We start from the raw sequence: 22533 nt of genomic DNA, 5'->3' as shown, positions 1-22533 counted from the left end.
GTCACTAGAATGCTCCTGTATATAATATCAGTCACTAGAATGCTCCCTGTATATAATATCAGTCACTAGAATGTTCCTGTATATATCAGTCACTAGAATGCTCCTGTATATAATATCAGTCACTAGAATGTTCCTGTATATATCAGTCACTAGAATGTTCCCTGTATATAATATCAGTCACTAGAATGTTCCTGTATATAATATCAGTCACTAGAATGTTCCCTGTATATAATATCAGTCACTAGAATGTTCCTGTATATAATATCAGTCACTAGAATGTTCCCTGTATATAATATCAGTCACTAGAATGTTCCTGTATATAATATCAGTCACTAGAATGTTCCCTGTATATAATATCAGTCACTAGAATGTTCCCTGTGTATAATATCAGTCACTAGAATGTTCCTGTATATAATATCAGTCACTAGAATGCTCCCTGTATATAATATCAGTCACTAGAATGTTCCTGTATATAATATCAGTCACTAGAATGTTCCCTGTATATAATATCAGTCATTAGAATGTTCCTGTATATAATATCAGTCACTAGAATGTTCCCTGTATATAATATCAGTCACTAGAATGTTCCCTGTATATAATATCAGTCACTAGAATGATCCTGTATATAATATCAGTCACTAGAATGTTCCCTGAATATAATATCAGTCACTAGAATGTTCCTGTATATAATATCAGTCACTAGAATGTTCCCTGTATATAATATCAGTCACTAGAATGTTCCCTGTATATAATATCAGTCACTAGAATGCTCCCTGTATATAATATCAGTCACTAGAATGTTCCCTGTATATAATATCAGTCACTAGAGTGCTCCCTGTATATAATATCAGTCAGTAGAATGTTCCCTGTATATAATATCAGTCAGTAGAATGTTCCCTGTATATAATATCAGTCACTAGAATGTTCCCTGTATATAATATCAGTTACTAGAATGCTCCCTGTATATAATATCAGTCACTAGAATGTTCCTGTATATAATATCAGTCACTAGAATGCTCCCTGTATATAATATCAGTCACTAGAATGCTCCCTGAATATAATATCAGTCACTAGAATGCTCCCTGTATATAATATCAGTCACTAGAATGCTCCTGTATATAATATCAGTCACTAGAATGCTCCCTGTATATAATATCAGTCACTAGAATGTTCCCTGTATATAATATCAGTCACTAGAATGCTCCCTGTATATAATATCAGTCACTAGAATGTTCCCTGTATATAATATCAGTCACTAGAATGTTCCTGTACATATCAGTCACTAGAATGCTCCTGTATATAATATCAGTCACTAGAATGTTTCCTGTATATAATATCAGTCACTAGAATGCTCCCTGTATAGAATATCAGTCACTAGAATGCTCCCTGTATATAATATCAGTCACTAGAATGCTCCTGTATATAATATCAGTCACTAGAATGTTCCCTGTATATAATATCAGTCACTAGAATGTTTCCTGTATATAATATCAGTCACTAGAATGCTCCCTGTATATAATATCTGTCACTAGAATGCTCCCTGTATATAATATCAGTCACTAGAATGTCCCTGTATATAATATCAGTCACTAGAATGTTTCCTGTATATAATATCAGTCACTAGAATGCTCCCTGTATATAATATCAGTCACTAGAATGCTCCTGTATATAATATCAGTCACTAGAATGCTCCTGTATATAATATCAGTCACTAGAATGTTCCCTGTATATAATATCAGTCACTAGAATGTCCCTGTATATAATATCAGTCACTAGAATGCTCCCTGTATATAATATCAGTCACTAGAATGCTCCCTGTATATAATATCAGTCACTAGAATGCTCCCTGTATATAATATCAGTCACTAGAATGCTCCCTGTATATAATATCAGTCACTAGAATGTCCCTGTATATAATATCAGTCACTAGAATGCTCCCTGTATATAATATCAGTCACTAGAATGCTCCCTGTATATAATATTAGTCACTAGAATGCTTCCTGTATATAATATCAGTCACTAGAATGTTCCTGTATATAATATCAGTCACTAGAATGTCCCCTGTATATAATATCAGTCACTAGAATGCTCCTGTATATAATATCAGTCACTAGAATGCTCCCTGTATAGAATATCAGTCACTAGAATGCTCCCTGTATATAATATCAGTCACTAGAATGTTCCCTGTATATAATATCAGTCACTAGAATGCTCCCTGTATATCAGTCACTAGAATGTTCCCTGTATATAATATCAGTCACTAGAGTGTCCCAGTATATAATATCAGTCACTAGAGTGCTCCCTGTATATAATATCAGTCACTAGAATGTCCCTGTATATAATATCAGTCACTAGAATGCTCCCTGTATATAATATCAGTCACTAGAATGCTCCCTGTATATAATATTAGTCACTAGAATGCTTCCTGTATATAATATCAGTCACTAGAATGTTCCTGTATATAATATCAGTCACTAGAGTGCTCCCTGTATATAATATCAGTCACTAGAATGTTCCCTGTATATAATATCAGTCACTAGAATGCTCCCTGTATATAATATCAGTCACTAGAATGCTTCCTGTATATAATATCAGTCACTAGAATGTTCCTGTATATAATATCAGTCACTAGAGTGCTCCCTGTATATAATATCAGTCACTAGAATGCCCCCTGTATATAATATCAGTCACTAGAATGTCCCTGTATATAATATCAGTCACTAGAATGCTCCCTGTATATAATATCAGTCACTAGAATGCTCCCTGTATATAATATCAGTCACTAGAATGTCCCTGTATATAATATCAGTCACTAGAATGCTCCCTGTATATAATATCAGTCACTAGAATGCTCCCTGTATATAATATTAGTCACTAGAATGCTTCCTGTATATAATATCAGTCACTAGAATGTTCCTGTATATAATATCAGTCACTAGAATGTTCCTGTATATAATATCAGTCACTAGAGTGCTCCCTGTATATAATATCAGTCACTAGAATGTCCTCTGTATATAATATCAGTCACTAGAATGCTCCTGTATATAATATCAGTCACTAGAATGCTCCCTGTATATAATATCAGTCACTAGAATGCTCCTGTATATAATATCAGTCACTAGAATGATCCCTGTATATAATATCAGTCACTAGAATGCTCCATGTATATAATATCAGTCACTAGAATGTTCCCTGTATATAATATCAGTCACTAGAATGTCCCCTGTATATAATATCAGTCACTAGAGTGCTCCCTGTATATAATATCTGTCACTAGAATGCTCCCTGTATATATCAGTCACTAGAATGCTCCCTGTATATAATATCAGTCACTAGAATGCTCCCTGTATATAATATCAGTCACTAGAATGTTCCCTGTATATAATATCAGTCACTAGAATGTTCCCTGTATATAATATCAGTCACTAGAATGCTCCCTGTATATAATATCAGTCACTAGAATGTTCCTGTATATAATATCAGTCACTAGAATGTCCCTGTATATAATATCAGTCACTAGAATGTTCCCTGTATATAATATCAGTCACTAGAATGCTCCCTGTATATCAGTCACTAGAATGTTCCCTGTATATAATATCAGTCACTAGAATGTCCCTGTATATAATATCAGTCACTAGAGTGTTCCCTGTATATAATATCAGTCACTAGAATGTCCCTGTATATAATATCAGTCACTAGAATGCTCCCTGTATATAATATCAGTCACTAGAATGCTCCCTGTATATAATATTAGTCACTAGAATGCTTCCTGTATATAATATCAGTCACTAGAATGTTCCTGTATATAATATCAGTCACTAGAGTGCTCCCTGTATATAATATCAGTCACTAGAGTGCTCCCTGTATATAATATCAGTCACTAGAATGCTCCCTGTATATAATATCAGTCACTAGAATGCTCCCTGTATATAATATCAGTCACTAGAATGCTCCCTGTATATAATATCAGTCACTAGAATGCTCCCTGTATATAATATCAGTCACTAGAATGTTCCCTGTATATAATATCAGTCACTAGAATGCTCCCTGTATATAATATCAGTCACTAGAATGCTCCCTGTATATAATATCAGTCACTAGAATGTTCCCTGTATATAATATCAGTCACTAGAATGTTCCTGTATATATCAGTCACTAGAATGATCCTGTATATAATATCAGTCACTAGAATGTTCCCTGTATATAATATCAGTCACTAGAATGTCCCCTGTATATAATATCAGTCACTAGAGTGCTCCCTGTATATAATATCAGTCACTAGAATGTTCCCTGTATATAATATCAGTCACTAGAATGTTCCCTGTATATAACATAATATCAGTCACTAGAATGTCCCTGTATATAATATCAGTCACTAGAATGCTCCCTGTATATAATATCAGTCACTAGAATGTTCCCTGTATATATCAGTCACTAGAGTGCTCCCTGTATATAATATCAGTCACTAGAATGTCCCCTGTATATAATATCAGTCACTAGAATGCTCCCTGTATATAATATCAGTCACTAGAATGCTCCCTGTATATAATATCAGTCACTAGAATGTTCCCTGTATATAATATCAGTCACTAGAATGTCCCCTGTATATAATATCAGTCACTAGAATGTTCCCTGTATATAATATCAGTCACTAGAATGCTCCTGTATATAATATCAGTCACTAGAATGCTCCTGTATATAATATCAGTCACTAGAATGTTCCTGTATATAATATCAGTCACTAGAGTGCTCCTGTATATAATATCAGTCACTAGAATGCTCCCTGTACATAATATCAGTCACTAGAATGTCCCTGTATATAATATCAGTCACTAGAATGTTCCCTGTATATAATATCAGTCACTAGAGTGCTCCCTGTATATAATATCAGTCACTAGAATGTCCCCTGTATATAATATCAGTCACTAGAATGCTCCCTGTATATAATATCAGTCACTAGAATGCTCCCTGTATATAATATCAGTCACTAGAATGTTCCCTGTATATAATATCAGTCACTAGAATGTCCCCTGTATATAATATCAGTCACTAGAATGTTCCCTGTATATAATCAGTCACTAGAATGCTCCTGTATATATCAGTCACTAGAATGCTCCTGTATATAATATCAGTCACTAGAATGTTCCTGTATATAATATCAGTCACTAGAGTGCTCCTGTATATAATATCAGTCACTAGAATGCTCCCTGTACATAATATCAGTCACTAGAATGTCCCTGTATATAATATCAGTCACTAGAATGTTCCCTGTATATAATATCAGTCACTAGAGTGCTCCCTGTATATAATATCAGTCACTAGAATGTTCCCTGTATATAATATCAGTCACTAGAATGCTCCCTGTATATCAGTCACTAGAATGTTCCTGTATATAATATCAGTCACTAGAATGCTCCTGTATATAATATCAGTCACTAGAATGCTCCCTGTACATATCAGTCACTAGAATGTCCCTGTATATAATATCAGTCACTAGAATGTTCCCTGTATATAATATCAGTCACTAGAATGTCCCTGTATATAATATCAGTCACTAGAATGTTCCCTGTATATAATATCAGTCACTAGAATGCTCCCTGTACATAATATCAGTCACTAGAATGCTCCTGTATATAATATCAGTCACTAGAATGTTCCCTGTATATAATATCAGTCACTAGAATGCTCCTGTATATAATATCAGTCACTAGAATGTTCCCTGTATATAATATCAGTCACTAGAATGTCCCTGTATATAATATCAGTCACTAGAATGCTCCTGTATATAATATCAGTTACTAGAATGTTCCCTGTATATAATATCAGTCACTAGAATGTCCCTGTATATAATATCAGTCACTAGAATGTTCCCTGTATATAATATCAGTCACTAGAATGCTCCCTGTATATAATATCAGTCACTAGAATGTCCCTGTATATAATATCAGTCACTAGAATGTTCCCTGTATATAATATCAGTCACTAGAATGTTCCCTGTATATAATATCAGTCACTAGAGTGCTCCCTGTATATAATATCAGTCACTAGAGTGCTCCCTGTGTATAATATCAGTCACTAGAATGCTCCTGTATATAATATCAGTCACTAGAATGTCCCTGTATATAATATCAGTCACTAGAATGTCCCTGTATATAATATCAGTCACTAGAATGTTCCCTGTATATAATATCAGTCACTAGAATGTTCCCTGTATATAATATCAGTCACTAGAATGCTCCCTGTATATAATATCAGTCACTAGAGTGCTCCCTGTATATAATATCAGTCACTAGAGTGCTCGGTTCGGACGCGGTTTCAGTAATTTCATTGCATTTTTCATGTGATAAATAACGAAGACAAATTTGTAAAAACTCAGAATTCTTTATTGCTGCAATCGCCACTACAGGATCGGGGAGTTAGAAAAGATAAAAAATACCACGATCTACCTAAATGAGGGGATTAGTGGGAAGGCGGCGGTGACATCATCGCGGTCAGTGCGTGCAGCTCTACAGGAAGCTTTTCTAACTCATCAAAGAGCGCAAATCCTAGTGACAGCATCGCCCTGCGCCCGCCCGCTGTATAATCCCAGTGACAGCATCGCCCTGCACCCGCCGTATAATCCCCGCCCACATGTTCATCCAGTGCCGGTCAGTGGGGGCAGGGCGACACCTTGTATCTTGTGCTTCTCAGATTATATCCAGGACATTGATAATAAATGGGAACTGGTAGGATAGCGCCCCCTGCTGTACAAGCTCCTCATACTATACATGTAGTGACTACAACCCCCATCATTACTTCTGCGAGGGCAATGGCTGACTACAGACATCATGTGAATGCCTCGGCTTGTTCTGCTCGTATCCTTCACCGATTCCCGGGACCGCCACCGCTGACATCCAGCGCATACAGGCAGCGCTGACCCGGAGATCACCCGCTGCCCCAGGTCAACCCCCAACCGCGACTGTACCGACTTCCAGGGATTACCGAGCATGATGGGAAGGGAGGATTCTCCCCGTCACAAGTGAAGCGTCTGCGGATATAGCATGTGATGACGGGGGGTTCTCCACACTAAAGTCTGCTCCACTTGTAAAACGACGTAAAGAAATGCTGCATGTCAGCTGAGGACTGCGGTGCCACGTGCGGTGGTGGGTGGAGCGCAGGTGTCGTCCACCGTGACAGGATAACGGTCCAACTACCCCACCCCCATACAGGGGCCACACGTCCGACTACCCCACCCCCATACAGGGGCCACACATCCGACTACCCCACCCCCATACAGGGGCCACACGTCCGACTACCCCACCCCCATACAGGGGCCACACGTCCAACTACCCCACCCCCATACAGGGTCCAACTACCCCTCCCCCATACAGGGGCCACACGTCCAACTACCCCTCCCCCATACAGGGTCCAACTATCCCATCCAGGGGCCACACGTCCGACTATCCCTCCCCCATACAGGGTCCGACTATCCCTCCCCCATACAGGGTCCAACTACCCCTCCCCCATACAGGGTTCAACTACCCCTCCCCACACAGGGTCTGCATTAGTCGCCTCTGATGACGTTTTTTGCCTCTTTCCTGCCCAGTTTTTTTTTTTTCTAGTTTTTTTCAGTAAAAGACAAATGTGAATCCCATGTAATATAAGGGGGGAGGGGGAGGGGAACAGACCAGCGGAGCCACCAATAAGAAGAGGCCGCCACGGTCATCACCCCTCCCCCGCTTCCGTTATATTACACAGGAGTTTAGCTCCGCCCCCAGTGTTCATCATTAATATATAAAAAAAACTCTTAAAACAGAAAAGACGTAAAACAACGCGGCAACCGCGCTCCGTAATACTGTCCGATGCCGCGGGAGATGATCGCGGTAACCTCCGCCCAGAGATCACTGCATCGCCGCCCAATAAAAATGCCCTAAATGGTCACATCCGGCCCAATCCAAGAGCCGTGTCCAGCACCGCTCAGTGCGGGGGGGCGTAACTCCGCCCATTAAAAACAAGGGACGACCCCCGACCCAGTCAATGTAACGGTGATAGAAGGAAGACTAGAATAAGGCACGGCTGCGGCCCTAACACTGACCTCGCCCACAGTACGGACGCCGGGACGCACAAGAGATCATAGTCAACGGCAGAAATCTACGCCAAGGAGCGGAGCGCCACCGCACGACGTCACTGTAAGAGGAGATTCTGCCGCCAGTAATAAATTATAATCCAGTGTGGATGTTGGGGGTCACTCCCGGGGGACTCACCCCACCGGACCCTGCATGTGGCAGAAGCCGAGGTTTGCGGCAGCCTCCTGGTAATGGATGGAGAAGCCGCTGCTGTCAGGCAGCTGGCAGAGGAGCGGGTTCAGGGTGCCCCCGCACTGAGGACACGACTGGAACGTCTCTCGGGGGTTGGTGCGGTCGCTGAAGGTCCGCTCGCACAGGTCGCACTGGAGCATCTTCTCATGGGGCATCCATTCATCTCGCTCCTCCGGGGGCAGGTTACGGCACGGCAGCCGGTGCTTGTGGTCGTCTTCATCCACGTCTTCCTCTTCAGAGTCCGGTACTTGTTCATAACTCCGCCTCTGAGGGGGGCGTCGCTTCCTCTTGCCGGGGCGGGGTCGAGTGCTTACACAGAGGGTGGAGATACCCGGTAAGGCTTCCCGGTATGAAGCAAAGTTCGGCTGCGACAAGGAGAGGACATCGGAATCTGAGGAGAAGAACAAGATGGTCACTGAGGAGACCTGGGGGGCGGCCAATGACTGCAACAACGCAGGGTCACATGACACATTCATCTTTAGGTCTGACACCCTGCAAAAGATTAAATCGGGGCACGCCGGCCGGGGAGGGGGGGGGGTAGATGTCGGGGGAACGCCGGCCGGGGGGGGTAGATGTCGGGGGAACGCCGGCCGGGCGGTAGGTGTACAGACCTGTGTCCGTAGGCAGCGCCTGCTCCTTGTCGTCCTCCGGAGAGATCGAGTCTTCTTTTAACGCCCACAGGGAAAGATCAGGATCAAACACGGGGATACCTGCAAGTACAAGCCAATCAGTAATGTCTCCGCCTCCGCTGCACCGGGGGCGTCACGTGTCTGTGAGGAGTGCACATATCAGTAATGTCTCCGCTGCACCGGGGGTGTCACGTGTCTGTGAGGAGCGGGGGTGCACATATCAGTAATGTCTCCGCTGCCCCGGGGGTGTCACGTGTCTGTGAGGAGCGGGGGTGCACATATCAGTAATGTCTCCGCTGCATCGGGGGTGTCACGTGTCTGTGAGGAGCGGGGGTGCACATATCAGTAATGTCTCCGCTGCCCCGGGGGTGTCACGTGTCTGTGAGGAGCGGGGGTGCACATATCAGTAATGTCTCCGCTGCCCCGGGGGTGTCACGTGTCTGTGAGGAGCGGGGGTGCACATATCAGTAATGTCTCCGCTGCATCGGGGGTGTCACGTGTCTGTGAGGAGCGGGGGTGCACATATCAGTAATGTCTCCGCTGCCCCGGGGGTGTCACGTGTCTGTGAGGAGCGGGGGTGCACATATCAGTAATGTCTCCGCTGCATCGGGGGTGTCACGTGTCTGTGAGGAGCGGGGGTGCACATATCAGTAATGTCTCCGCTGCCCCGGGGGTGTCACGTGTCTGTGAGGAGCGGGGGTGCACATATCAGTAATGTCTCCGCTGCCCCGGGGGTGTCACGTGTCTGTGAGGAGCGGGGGTGCACATATCAGTAATGTCTCCGCTGCCCCGGGGGTGTCACGTGTCTGTGAGGAGCGGGGGGTGCACATATCAGTAATGTCTCCGCTGCCCCGGGGGTGTCATGTGTCTGTGAGGAGCGGGGGTGCACATATCAGTAATGTCTCCGCTGCCCGGGGGTGCACATATCAGTAATGTCTCCGCTGCCCTGGGAGTGTCACGTGTCTGTGAGGAGCGGGGGTGCACATATCAGTAATGGCTCCGCTGCATCGGGGGTGTCACGTGTTTGTGAGGAGCGGGGGTGCACATATCAGTAATGTCTCCGCTGCATCGGGGGTGTCACGTGTTTGTGAGGAGCGGGGGGTGCACATATCAGTAATGTCTCCGCTGCATCGGGGGTGTCATGTGTCTGTGAGGAGCGGGGGTGCACATATCAGTAATGTCTCCGCTGCATCGGGGGTGTCATGTGTCTGTGAGGAGCGGGGGGTGCACATATCAGTAATGTCTCCGCTGCATCGGGGGTGTCACGTGTTTGTGAGGAGCGGGGGTGCACATATCAGTAATGTCTCCGCTGCACCGGGGGTGTCACGTGTCTGTGAGGAGCGGGGGTGCACATATCAGTAATGTCTCCGCTGCATCGGGGGTGTCACGTGTCTGTGAGGAGCGGGGGTGCACATATCAGTAATGTCTCCGCTGCATCGGGGGTGTCACGTGTCTGTGAGGAGCGGGGGTGCACGTATCAGTAATGTCTCCGCTGCATCGGGGGTGTCACGTGTCTGTGAGGAGCGGGGGTGCACATATCAGTAATGTCTCCGCTGCACCGGGGGTGTCACGTGTCTGTGGAGCGGGGGGGGGTGCACATATCAGTGGTTAACACACAACAGTAAAACACCAACTCCATAAAGAACAGCGCCCCCTCTAAACTGTATGGAGACCTGCACCCACAGCAGAAATACATAGTCTACACAGCCCGCTATGAACACTACATCTCCCACAATGCAATGCAACAACTTGCTCTGTATAAGACATGATGTAGAAGCAGCAACATAGTGACTGCAGCTCTGGGTGTAACCAGAGTATATTACATGATGTCGCAGCAGCATAGTGAGTGCCGCTCTGGCTATGACTGGAGTATAAGACATGATGACTAGGACCAGTATATACGGAGGGGTGACTCATATCAATGTAGCAGCAGCATTGTGGGTGCAGCTCTGGGTGTGACTGGAGTATGACACCCTGTAGTAGCAGCAGCATAGTGGGTGCAGCTCCGGTGTGACTGGAGTATGACACAATGTAGCAGCAGCATTGTGGGTGCAGCTCTGGGTGTGACTGGAGTATGACAATGTAGCAGCAGCATAGTGAGTGCAGCTCTGGGTGTGACTGGAGTATGACAATGTAGCAGCAGCATAGTGAGTGCAGCTCCGGTGTGACTGGAGTATGACAATGTAGCAGCAGCATAGTGAGTGCAGCTCTGGGTGTGACTGGAGTATGACAATGTAGCAGCAGCATAGTGGGTGCAGCTCCGGTGTGACTGGAGTATGACACAATGTAGCAGCAGCATAGTGAGTGCCGCACTGGCTATGACTGGAGTATGACACCAAGTAGCAGCAGCATAGTGAGTGCAGCTCTGGGTGTGACTGGAGTATGACACCATGTAGCAGCAGCATTGTGGGTGCAGCTCTGGGTGTGACTGGAGTATGACAATGTAGCAGCAGCATTGTGAGTGCAGCTCTGGGTGTGACTGGAGTATGACACCATGTAGCAGCAGCATTGTGGGTGCAGCTCTGGGTGTGACTGGAGTATGACAATGTAGCAGCAGCATAGTGAGTGCAGCTCTGGGTGTGACTAGTGTGACTCACTGGGGCTGGATGTGTCTTGCTCCTCCTCTTTTTCGGTCTCCTCGGGTTCTCGGTCGTCGTGTTTGATCCTCAGCATGATGTCCGGACTGATGCTACAACCTGTGGAGGAAGAGGAGAACGTGTGAGTGAGCGGCCGCCATGTCTACACCCTCCTAATCGCGAGTGACAGTGTACTGGAGTCCGCCACATGATGCAGTGACCGTCTATAGACGAGCGGCCGCCATGTCTACACCCTCCTCCTCGCGAGTGACAGTGTACAGGAGTCCGCCACATTAACCCCTTAATGACCAGGCCATGACAAACGATTCTCTTTTGTTTTTGCATTAAGGGCACGTTCACACGGCTTATTTTCGGACGTTTTCCGGGCCAAAAACGGCCGAAGCCTCAGAAGCAGAACGATGCCTCCAAACATCTGCCCATTGATTTCAATGGGAAAAAAACACGGCGTTTTGTTCCGACGAGGCGTTTTTTTAGGCGCCCACTTTTCAAAACGGCCGCGTAAAAAAATGCATGTCACTTCTTCAGACGTTTTTCTTTTGGAGCCGTTTCCCCTTGAAAACAGCGCGGTATTTTCAGCCGTTTTTTGTTAAGCGTGTGAACGTCGCCCGAGAGTCCGGCATTGTTTTATTTCGCCGCCATCGCCGTGTCAGGGCTCGTTTTTGGCGGGACGAGTTGTATTTTTCAGTTGCACCATTTTTTGGGGATATAATATATTGATTACGATTTATTACCTTTATTTTAGGAGAATTGATCATAAGCGGCAATTCCAGGATTCATTTTCACGCTATAATTTGACGCCGTTCACTGCGCGGTGTAAATAACGTTCCCTTTATTCTATGGGTCGGCGCAGCGCATCAATATGTGGAAGTTTTAGCTTTTCCTACGTTGGCAAAATAAAAACCCTAAAAAAATGACTTGTTTTTGCGTCGCCGCATTCCGAGAGCCGGAACTTTTTTATTCTCCGGCGCCATCGCCGTGTGTGGGGTTGATTTTGCGGGACAAGGTGTGGTTTTTCTTGGTAGTTTTGATTAACTTTTATTTCATGTTTTATGTTGGGAATGGGAGGTAAAGGAATTGCGCCACGGTTATTTATTTGACACTTTAGCGGTTTTATTTTTACTGTAATGTATTTTTTACGATGTATTTCTGGTTTGTCCCGCCGTGTGATCCGCTGAGCGCTTACATAACGCTCGGGTGCTCCGCTTACCACAGCATTATTGCCGGTCAGTGTAAAACTAACAGGCAGTTGTGAAGGCAGAGCTGGGGGTCTTTGTTAGGCCCCCGGCTGCCATGGAAACCCAACTGCACCCTACAATTTCTTTGCGGGGTTGCCGATGGGGTGACAGACGGACCTCCCACCCTCTGTAAAACACATTTGATGCCGCTGTCGCTATTGAGGCAGCATCTAATGGGTTAAACTGCCGGAATCGGAGCGCGCTTTGATTCCGGCAGTTGGGGCAGGAGTATAACAGCCGTGCTCCTGCCGCTGATCGGGGGGGTACACCGGCAGCACCCACTTGATCAGAGTGATGGATATATGACGGATAAGTCGTTAAGGGGTTAGTTAAAATAAACACACAATGGTAAAAGTTCTAGTTCGTGCCCCCGGGTGTGAGTGACCCCTGAACTCACTCCCCTATGGCCCAAAACCAGACCCCACCGGACGTGGGGCATCGGATGTGGTCTCTGACGCGGGACCCCTGACTTGGCCGCGGCGCTCCACATGAGTAACATTTATCTCATTTAGATGCTCACTACTCGGACACGGCCATACAGCATTCCGTGTTTTAGACTTTCTGATTGGCTGCCTAGGCTGTCAATCAATCCTGACTATTTATAGGGCAGTGTAATGGCGGTCCCCCACCCCTAGAGGCCAGAATGCTGGCGAAACGCGCGTCGAGTGCTTAGTACTCTTAATACTCTAATGTGCCACAGCCGGGCCTTTAGCTATCCAGTACATCACAATTTCTGTACGCAGCCTCTGTGCCGCAACCGGACCGGCTATCCGCTGTCCTGTATGTGAACCAGCGAGGTCTCGTGACAACAGAGCCCAGCCCCGCCAGGTTCTGACTGAGCAGTGGAGCGAAATTCAGCGCTCAACTGCCTTTCCCTCCTGCATCACCGCCCCAGCTCTACCTCACTGGGGCGCCGTTGTGATCCATAGTGATGTCATTACAGCGGGCAGTGACGTATCATTCATAGTGATGTCATTACAGAGGGCAGTGACGTATCATTCATAGTGATGTCATTACAGCGGGCAGTGACGTATTATTCATAGTGATGTAATTACAGAGGGCAGTGACGTATCATTCATAGTGATGTCATTACAGCGGGCAGTGACGTATCATTCATAGTGATGTCATTACAGCGGGCAGTGACGTATCATTCATAGTGATGTCATTACAGCGGGCAGTGACGTATCATTCATAGTGATGACATTACAGCGGCAGTGACGTATCATTCATAGTGATGTCATTACAGCGGGCAGTGACATATCATTCATAGTGATGTCATTACAGCGGGCAGTGACGTATCATTCATAGTGATCTCATTACAGCGGGCAGTGACATATCATTCATAGTGATGTCATTACAGCGGCAGTGACGTATCATTCATAGTGATGTCATTACAGCGGCAGTGACGTATCATTCATAGTGATGTCATTACAGCGGGCAGTGACGTATCATTCATAGTGATGTCATTACAGCGGGAAGTGACGTATCATTCATAGTGATGTCATTACAGCGGCAGTGACGTGTGATTCATAGTGATGTCATTACAGGGGCAGTGACATATCATTCATAGTGATGTCATTACAGCGGCAGTGACGTGTGATTCATAGTGATGTCATTACAGCGGGCGGTGACGTATCATTCATAGTGATGTCATTACAGCGGCAGTGACGTGTGATTCATAGTGATGTCATTACAGGGGCAGTGACGTATCATTCATAGTGATGTCATTACAGCGGCAGTGACGTGTGATTCATAGTGATGTCATTACAGCGGGCGGTGACGTATCATTCATAGTGATGTCATTACAGCGGGCAGTGACGTGTCATTCATAGTGATGTCATTACAGCGGCAGTGACATATCATTCATAGTGATGTCATTACAGCGGGCAGTGACGTGTCATTCATAGTGATGTCATTACAGCGGCAGTGACGTATCATTCATAGTGATATCATTACAGCGGCAGTGACTTATCATTCATAGTGATGTCATTACAGCGGCAGTGACGTATCATTCATAGTGATATCATTACAGCGGCAGTGACTTATCATTCATAGTGATGTCATTACAGCGGAAGTGACGTGTCATTCATAGTGATGTCATTACAGCGGGCAGTGACGTATCATTCATAGTGATGTCATTACAGGGGCAGTGACGTATCATTCATAGTGATGTCATTACAGCGGGCAGTGACGTATCATTCATAGTGATGTCATTACAGGGGCAGTGACGTATAATTCATAGTGATGTCATTACAGCGGGCAGTGACATATCATTCATAGTGATGTCATTACAGCGGGCAGTGACGTGTCATTCATAGTGATGTCATTACAGCGGGCAGTGACGTATCATTCATAGTGATGTCATTACAGCGGCAGTGACGTATCATTCATAGTGATGTCATTACAGCGGCAGTGACGTATCATTCATAGTGATGTCATTACAGCGGGCAGTGACGTATCATTCATAGTGATGTCATTACAGCGGCAGTGACGTATCATTCATAGTGATGTCATTACAGCGGGCAGTGACGTATCATTCATAGTGATGTCATTACAGCGGCAGTGACGTATCATTCATAGTGATGTCATTACAGCGGTCAGTGACGTATCATTCACTGTGATGTCATTACAGCGGCAGGGACGTATCATTCATAGTGATGTCATTACAGCGGCAGGGACGTATCATTCATAGTGATGTCATTCATAGTGATGTCATTACAGCGGCAGTGACGTATCATTCATAGTGATGTCATTACAGCGGTCAGTGACGTATCATTCACTGTGATGTCATTACAGCGGCAGGGACGTATCATTCATATTGATGTCATTACAGCGGCAGTGACGTGTCATTCATAGGGATGTCATTACAGCGGCAGTGACGTGTCATTCATAGTGATGTCATTACAGGGGCTGTGACATATCATTCATAGTGATGTCATTACAGCGGGCAGTGACGTATCATTCACTGTGATGTCATTACAGCGGCAGGGACGTATCATTCATATTGATGTCATTACAGCGGCAGTGACGTGTCATTCATAGTGATGTCATTACAGCGGCAGTGACATATCATTCATAGTGATGTCATTACAGCGGCAGTGACGTATCATTCATAGTGATGTCATTACAGGGGCAGTGACGTATCATTCATAGTGATGTCATTACAGGGGCAGTGACGTATCATTCATAGTGATGTCATTACAGCGGCAGTGACGTGTCATTCATAGTGATGTCATTACAGCGGCAGTGACGTGTCATTCATAGTGATGTCATTACAGCGGGCAGTGACGCATCATTCATAGTGATGTCATTACAGCGGCAGTGACATATCATTCATAGTGATGTCATTACAGGGGCAGTGACGCATCATTCATAGTGATGTCATTACAGCGGCAGTGACATATCATTCATAGTGATGTCATTACAGGGGCAGTGACGTATCATTCATAGTGATGTCATTACAGGGGCAGTGACATATCATTCATAGTGATGTCATTACAGCGGGCGGTGACGTATCATTCATAGTGATGTCATTACAGCGGGCAGTGACGTATCATTCATAGTGATGTCATTACAGCGGCAGTGACGTATCATTCATAGTGATGTCATTACAGCGGGCAGTGACGTGTCATTCATAGTGATGTCATTACAGCGGCAGTGACGTATCATTCATAGTGATGTCATTACAGCGGCAGTGACGTATCATTCATAGTGATGTCATTACAGCGGCAGGGACGTGTCATTCATAGTGATGTCATTACAGCGGGCAGTGACGTATCATTCATAGTGATGTCATTACAGCGGCAGTGACGTATCATTCATAGTGATGTCATTACAGCGGCAGTGACGTGTCATTCATAGTGATGTCATTACAGCGGGCAGTGACGTATCATTCATAGTGATGTCATTACAGCGGCAGTGACGTATCATTCATAGTGATGTCATTACAGCGGGCAGTGACGTATCATTCATAGTGATGTCATTACAGCGGGCAGTGACGTATCATTCATAGTGATGTCATTACAGCGGCAGGGACGTATCATTCATAGTGATGTCATTACAGCGGGCAGTGACGTATCATTCATAGTGATGTCATTACAGCGGCAGTGACGTGTCATTCATAGTGATGTCATTACAGCGGGCAGTGACGTATCATTCATAGTGATGTCATTACAGGGGCAGTGACGTATCATTCATAGTGATGTCATTACAGCGGGCGGTGACGTATCATTCATAGTGATGTCATTACAGCGGGCAGTGACGTGTCATTCATAGTGATGTCATTACAGCGGGCAGTGACGTATCATTCATAGTGATGTCATTACAGCGGGCAGTGACGTATCATTCATAGTGATGTCATTACAGCGGCAGTGACGTATCATTCATAGTGATGTCATTACAGCGGCAGTGACGTATCATTCATAGTGATGCCATTACAGCGGCAGGGACGTATCATTCATAGTGATGTCATTACAGCAGCAGTGACGTGTCATTCATAGTGATGTCATTACAGAGGGCAGTGACGTATCATTCATAGTGATGTCATTACAGCGGGCAGTGACGTATCATTCATAGTGATGTCATTACAGCGGGCAGTGACGTATCATTCATAGTGATGTCATTACAGGGGCAGTGACATATCATTCATAGTGATGTCATTACAGCGGGCAGTGACGTATCATTCATAGTGATGTCATTACAGCGGCAGTGACGTGTGATTCATAGTGATGTCATTACAGCGGGCGGTGACGTATCATTCATAGTGATGTCATTACAGCGGGCAGTGACGTGTCATTCATAGTGATGTCATTACAGCGGCAGTGACATATCATTCATAGTGATGTCATTACAGCGGGCAGTGACGTGTCATTCATAGTGATGTCATTACAGCGGCAGTGACGTATCATTCATAGTGATGTCATTACAGCGGCAGTGACGTATCATTCATAGTGATATCATTACAGCGGCAGTGACTTATCATTCATAGTGATGTCATTACAGCGGCAGTGACGTATCATTCATAGTGATATCATTACAGCGGGCAGTGACTTGTCATTCATAGTGATGTCATTACAGCGGAAGTGACGTGTCATTCATAGTGATGTCATTACAGCGGGCAGTGACGTATCATTCATAGTGATGTCATTACAGGGGCAGTGACGTATAATTCATAGTGATGTCATTACAGCGGGCAGTGACATATCATTCATAGTGATGTCATTACAGCGGGCAGTGACGTGTCATTCATAGTGATGTCATTACAGCGGGCAGTGAAGTATCATTCATAGTGATGTCATTACAGCGGCAGTGACGTATCATTCATAGTGATGTCATTACAGCGGCAGTGACGTATCATTCATAGTGATGTCATTACAGCGGCAGTGACGTATCATTCATAGTGATGTCATTACAGCGGGCAGTGACGTGTCATTCATAGTGATGTCATTCATAGTGATGTCATTACAGCGGCAGTGACGTATCATTCATAGTGATGTCATTACAGCGGTCAGTGACGTATCATTCACTGTGATGTCATTACAGCGGCAGGGACGTATCATTCATATTGATGTCATTACAGCGGCAGTGACGTGTCATTCATAGGGATGTCATTACAGCGGCAGTGACGTGTCATTCATAGTGATGTCATTACAGCGGGCAGTGACGCGTCATTCATAGTGATGTCATTACAGGGGCTGTGACATATCATTCATAGTGATGTCATTACAGCGGGCAGTGACGTATCATTCACTGTGATGTCATTACAGCGGCAGGGACGTATCATTCATATTGATGTCATTACAGCGGCAGTGACGTGTCATTCATAGTGATGTCATTACAGCGGCAGTGACATATCATTCATAGTGATGTCATTACAGCGGCAGTGACGTATCATTCATAGTGATGTCATTACAGGGGCAGTGACGTATCATTCATAGTGATGTCATTACAGGGGCAGTGACGCATCATTCATAGTGATGTCATTACAGCGGCAGTGACGTGTCATTCATAGTGATGTCATTACAGCGGGCAGTGACGTATCATTCATAGTGATGTCATTCATAGTGATGTCATTACAGCGGCATTGACGTATCATTCATAGTGATGTCATTACAGCGGTCAGTGACGTATCATTCACTGTGATGTCATTACAGCGGCAGGGACGTATCATTCATAGTGATGTCATTCATAGTGATGTCATTACAGCGGCAGTGACGTATCATTCATAGTGATGTCATTACAGCGGTCAGTGACGTATCATTCACTGTGATGTCATTACAGCGGCAGGGACGTATCATTCATATTGATGTCATTACAGCGGCAGTGACGTGTCATTCATAGGGATGTCATTACAGCGGCAGTGACGTGTCATTCATAGTGATGTCATTACAGCGGGCAGTGACGCGTCATTCATAGTGATGTCATTACAGGGGCTGTGACATATCATTCATAGTGATGTCATTACAGCGGGCAGTGACGTATCATTCATAGTGATGTCATTACAGCGGCAGGGACGTATCATTCATATTGATGTAATTACAGCGGCAGTGACGTGTCATTCATAGTGATGTCATTACAGCGGGCAGTGACGTATCATTTATAGTGATGTCATTACAGCGGCAGTGACGTGTCATTCATAGCGATGTCATTACAGCGGCAGTGACGTATCATTCATAGTGATGTCATTACAGCGGTCAGTGACGTATCATTCACTGTGATGTCATTACAGCGGCAGGGACGTATCATTCATAGTGATGTCATTCATAGTGATGTCATTACAGCGGCAGTGACGTATCATTCATAGTGATGTCATTACAGCGGGCAGTGACGTGTCATTCATAGTGATGTCATTACAGCGGGCAGTGACGTATCATTCATAGTGATGTCATTAGAGCGGGCAGTGACACGTCATTCATAGTGATGTCATTACAGCGGGCAGTGACGAATCATTCATAGTGATGTCATTACAGCGGGCAGTGACGTATCATTCATAGTGATGTCATTCATAGTGATGTCATTACAGCGGCAGTGACGTATCATTCATAGTGATGTCATTCATAGTGATGTCATTACAGCGGGCAGTGACGTATCATTCACTGTGATGTCATTACAGCGGCAGTGACGTATCATTCATATTGATGTCATTACAGCGGCAGTGACGTGTCATTCATAGTGATGTCATTACAGCGGCAGTGACGTGTCATTCATAGTGATGTCATTACAGCGGGCAGTGACGCGTCATTCATAGTGATGTCATTACAGGGGCTGTGACATATCATTCATAGTGATGTCATTACAGCGGGCAGTGACGTATCATTCACTGTGATGTCATTACAGCGGCAGGGACGTATCATTCATATTGATGTCATTACAGCGGCAGTGACGTGTCATTCATAGTGATGTCATTACAGCGGCAGTGACATATCATTCATAGTGATGTCATTACAGCGGCAGTGACGTATCATTCATAGTGATGTCATTACAGGGGCAGTGACGTATCATTCATAGTGATGTCATTACAGGGGCAGTGACGTATCATTCATAGTGAAGTCATTACAGCGGCAGTGACGTGTCATTCATAGTGATGTCATTACAGCGGCAGTGACGCGTCATTCATAGTGATGTCATTACAGCGGGCAGTGACGCATCATTCATAGTGATGTCATTACAGCGGCAGTGACATATCATTCATAGTGATGTCATTACAGCGGGCAGTGACGTATCATTCATAGTGATGTCATTACAGCGGGCAGTGACGTGTCATTCATAGTGATGTCATTACAGCGGCAGTGACGTATCATTCATAGTGATGTCATTACAGCGGCAGTGACGTATCATTCATAGTGATGTCATTACAGCGGGCAGTGACGTGTCATTCATAGTGATGTCATTACAGCGGCAGTGACGTATCATTCATAGTGATGTCATTACAGCGGCAGTGACGTATCATTCATAGTGATGTCATTACAGCGGCAGGGACGTGTCATTCATAGTGATGTCATTACAGCGGGCAGTGACGTATCATTCATAGTGATGTCATTACAGCGGGCAGTGACGTGTCATTCATAGTGATGTCATTACAGCGGCAGTGACGTATCATTCATAGTGATGTCATTACAGCGGCAGTGACGTATCATTCATAGTGATGTCATTACAGCGGGCAGTGACGTATCATTCATAGTGATGTCATTACAGCGGGCAGTGACGTATCATTCATAGTGATGTCATTACAGCGGCAGGGACGTATCATTCATAGTGATGTCATTACAGCGGCAGTGACGTATCATTCATAGTGATGTCATTACAGCGGGCAGTGACGTATCATTCATAGTGATGTCATTACAGCGGGCAGTGACGTATCATTCATAGTGATGTCACTACAGCGGGCGGTGACGTATCATTCATAGTGATGTCATTACAGAGGGCAGTGACGTATCATTCATAGTGATGTCATTACAGCGGCAGTGACGTATCATTCATAGTGATGTCATTACAGCGGCAGGGACGTGTCATTCATAGTGATGTCATTACAGCGGGCAGTGACGTATCATTCATAGTGATGTCATTACAGCGGCAGTGACGTATCATTCATAGTGATGTCATTACAGCGGCAGTGACGTGTCATTCATAGTGATGTCATTACAGCGGGCAGTGACGTATCATTCATAGTGATGTCATTACAGCGGCAGTGACGTATCATTCATAGTGATGTCATTACAGCGGGCAGTGACGTATCATTCATAGTGATGTCATTACAGCGGCAGGGACGTATCATTCATAGTGATGTCATTACAGCGGCAGTGACGTATCATTCATAGTGATGTCATTACAGCGGGCAGTGACGTATCATTCATAGTGATGTCATTACAGCGGCAGGGACGTATCATTCATAGTGATGTCATTACAGCGGGCAGTGACGTATCATTCATAGTGATATCATTACAGAGGGCAGTGACGTATCATTCATAGTGATGTCATTACAGCGGCAGTGACGTATCATTCATAGTGATGTCATTACAGCGGGCAGTGACGTATCATTCATAGTGATGTCATTACAGCGGCAGGGACGTATCATTCATAGTGATGTCATTACAGCGGGCAGTGACGTATCATTCATAGTGATATCATTACAGGGGCAGTGACGTATCATTCATAGTGATGTCATTACAGCGGGCAGTGACGTATCATTCATAGTGATGTCATTACAGCGGCAGTGACGTGTCATTCATAGTGATGTCATTACAGGGGCTGTGACATATCATTCATAGTGATGTCATTACAGCGGGCAGTGACGTATCATTCACTGTGATGTCATTACAGCGGCAGGGACGTATCATTCATATTGATGTCATTACAGCGGCAGTGACGTGTCATTCATAGTGATGTCATTACAGCGGCAGTGACATATCATTCATAGTGATGTCATTACAGCGGCAGTGACGTATCATTCATAGTGATGTCATTACAGGGGCAGTGACGTATCATTCATAGTGATGTCATTACAGGGGCAGTGACGTATCATTCATAGTGAAGTCATTACAGCGGCAGTGACGTGTCATTCATAGTGATGTCATTACAGCGGCAGTGACGCGTCATTCATAGTGATGTCATTACAGCGGGCAGTGACGCATCATTCATAGTGATGTCATTACAGCGGCAGTGACATATCATTCATAGTGATGTCATTACAGCGGGCAGTGACGTATCATTCATAGTGATGTCATTACAGCGGGCAGTGACGTGTCATTCATAGTGATGTCATTACAGCGGCAGTGAC

The 22533-nt window shown here is 44.8% G+C and overlaps 1 protein-coding gene across 1 annotated transcript in view; it reads right to left on the bottom strand.

Annotated features, from left to right (window-relative positions):
* Positions 1-6361: 6361 nt before the first annotated feature.
* LOC142710905 (uncharacterized) overlaps positions 6362-22533 on the bottom strand; it is a 36207-nt gene continuing 20035 nt past the window's right edge. The window contains exons 5-7 of the mRNA XM_075848574.1: positions 11524-11622; positions 8909-9007; positions 6362-8688 (exon numbers count right to left, since the gene is read on the bottom strand). Coding sequence (XP_075704689.1) covers positions 8240-8688; positions 8909-9007; positions 11524-11622 — 647 coding nt within the window. The 3' untranslated portion in view covers positions 6362-8239. The remainder of the gene's footprint in view (positions 8689-8908; positions 9008-11523; positions 11623-22533) is intronic.

This window comes from Rhinoderma darwinii, unplaced genomic scaffold, assembly GCF_050947455.1.
Source record: "Rhinoderma darwinii isolate aRhiDar2 unplaced genomic scaffold, aRhiDar2.hap1 Scaffold_428, whole genome shotgun sequence".
Lineage (NCBI taxonomy): Eukaryota > Metazoa > Chordata > Amphibia > Anura > Rhinodermatidae > Rhinoderma > Rhinoderma darwinii.
The sequence above is the reverse complement of the archived record's forward strand: the minus strand, read 5'-3'. Positions and strand labels throughout refer to the sequence as shown.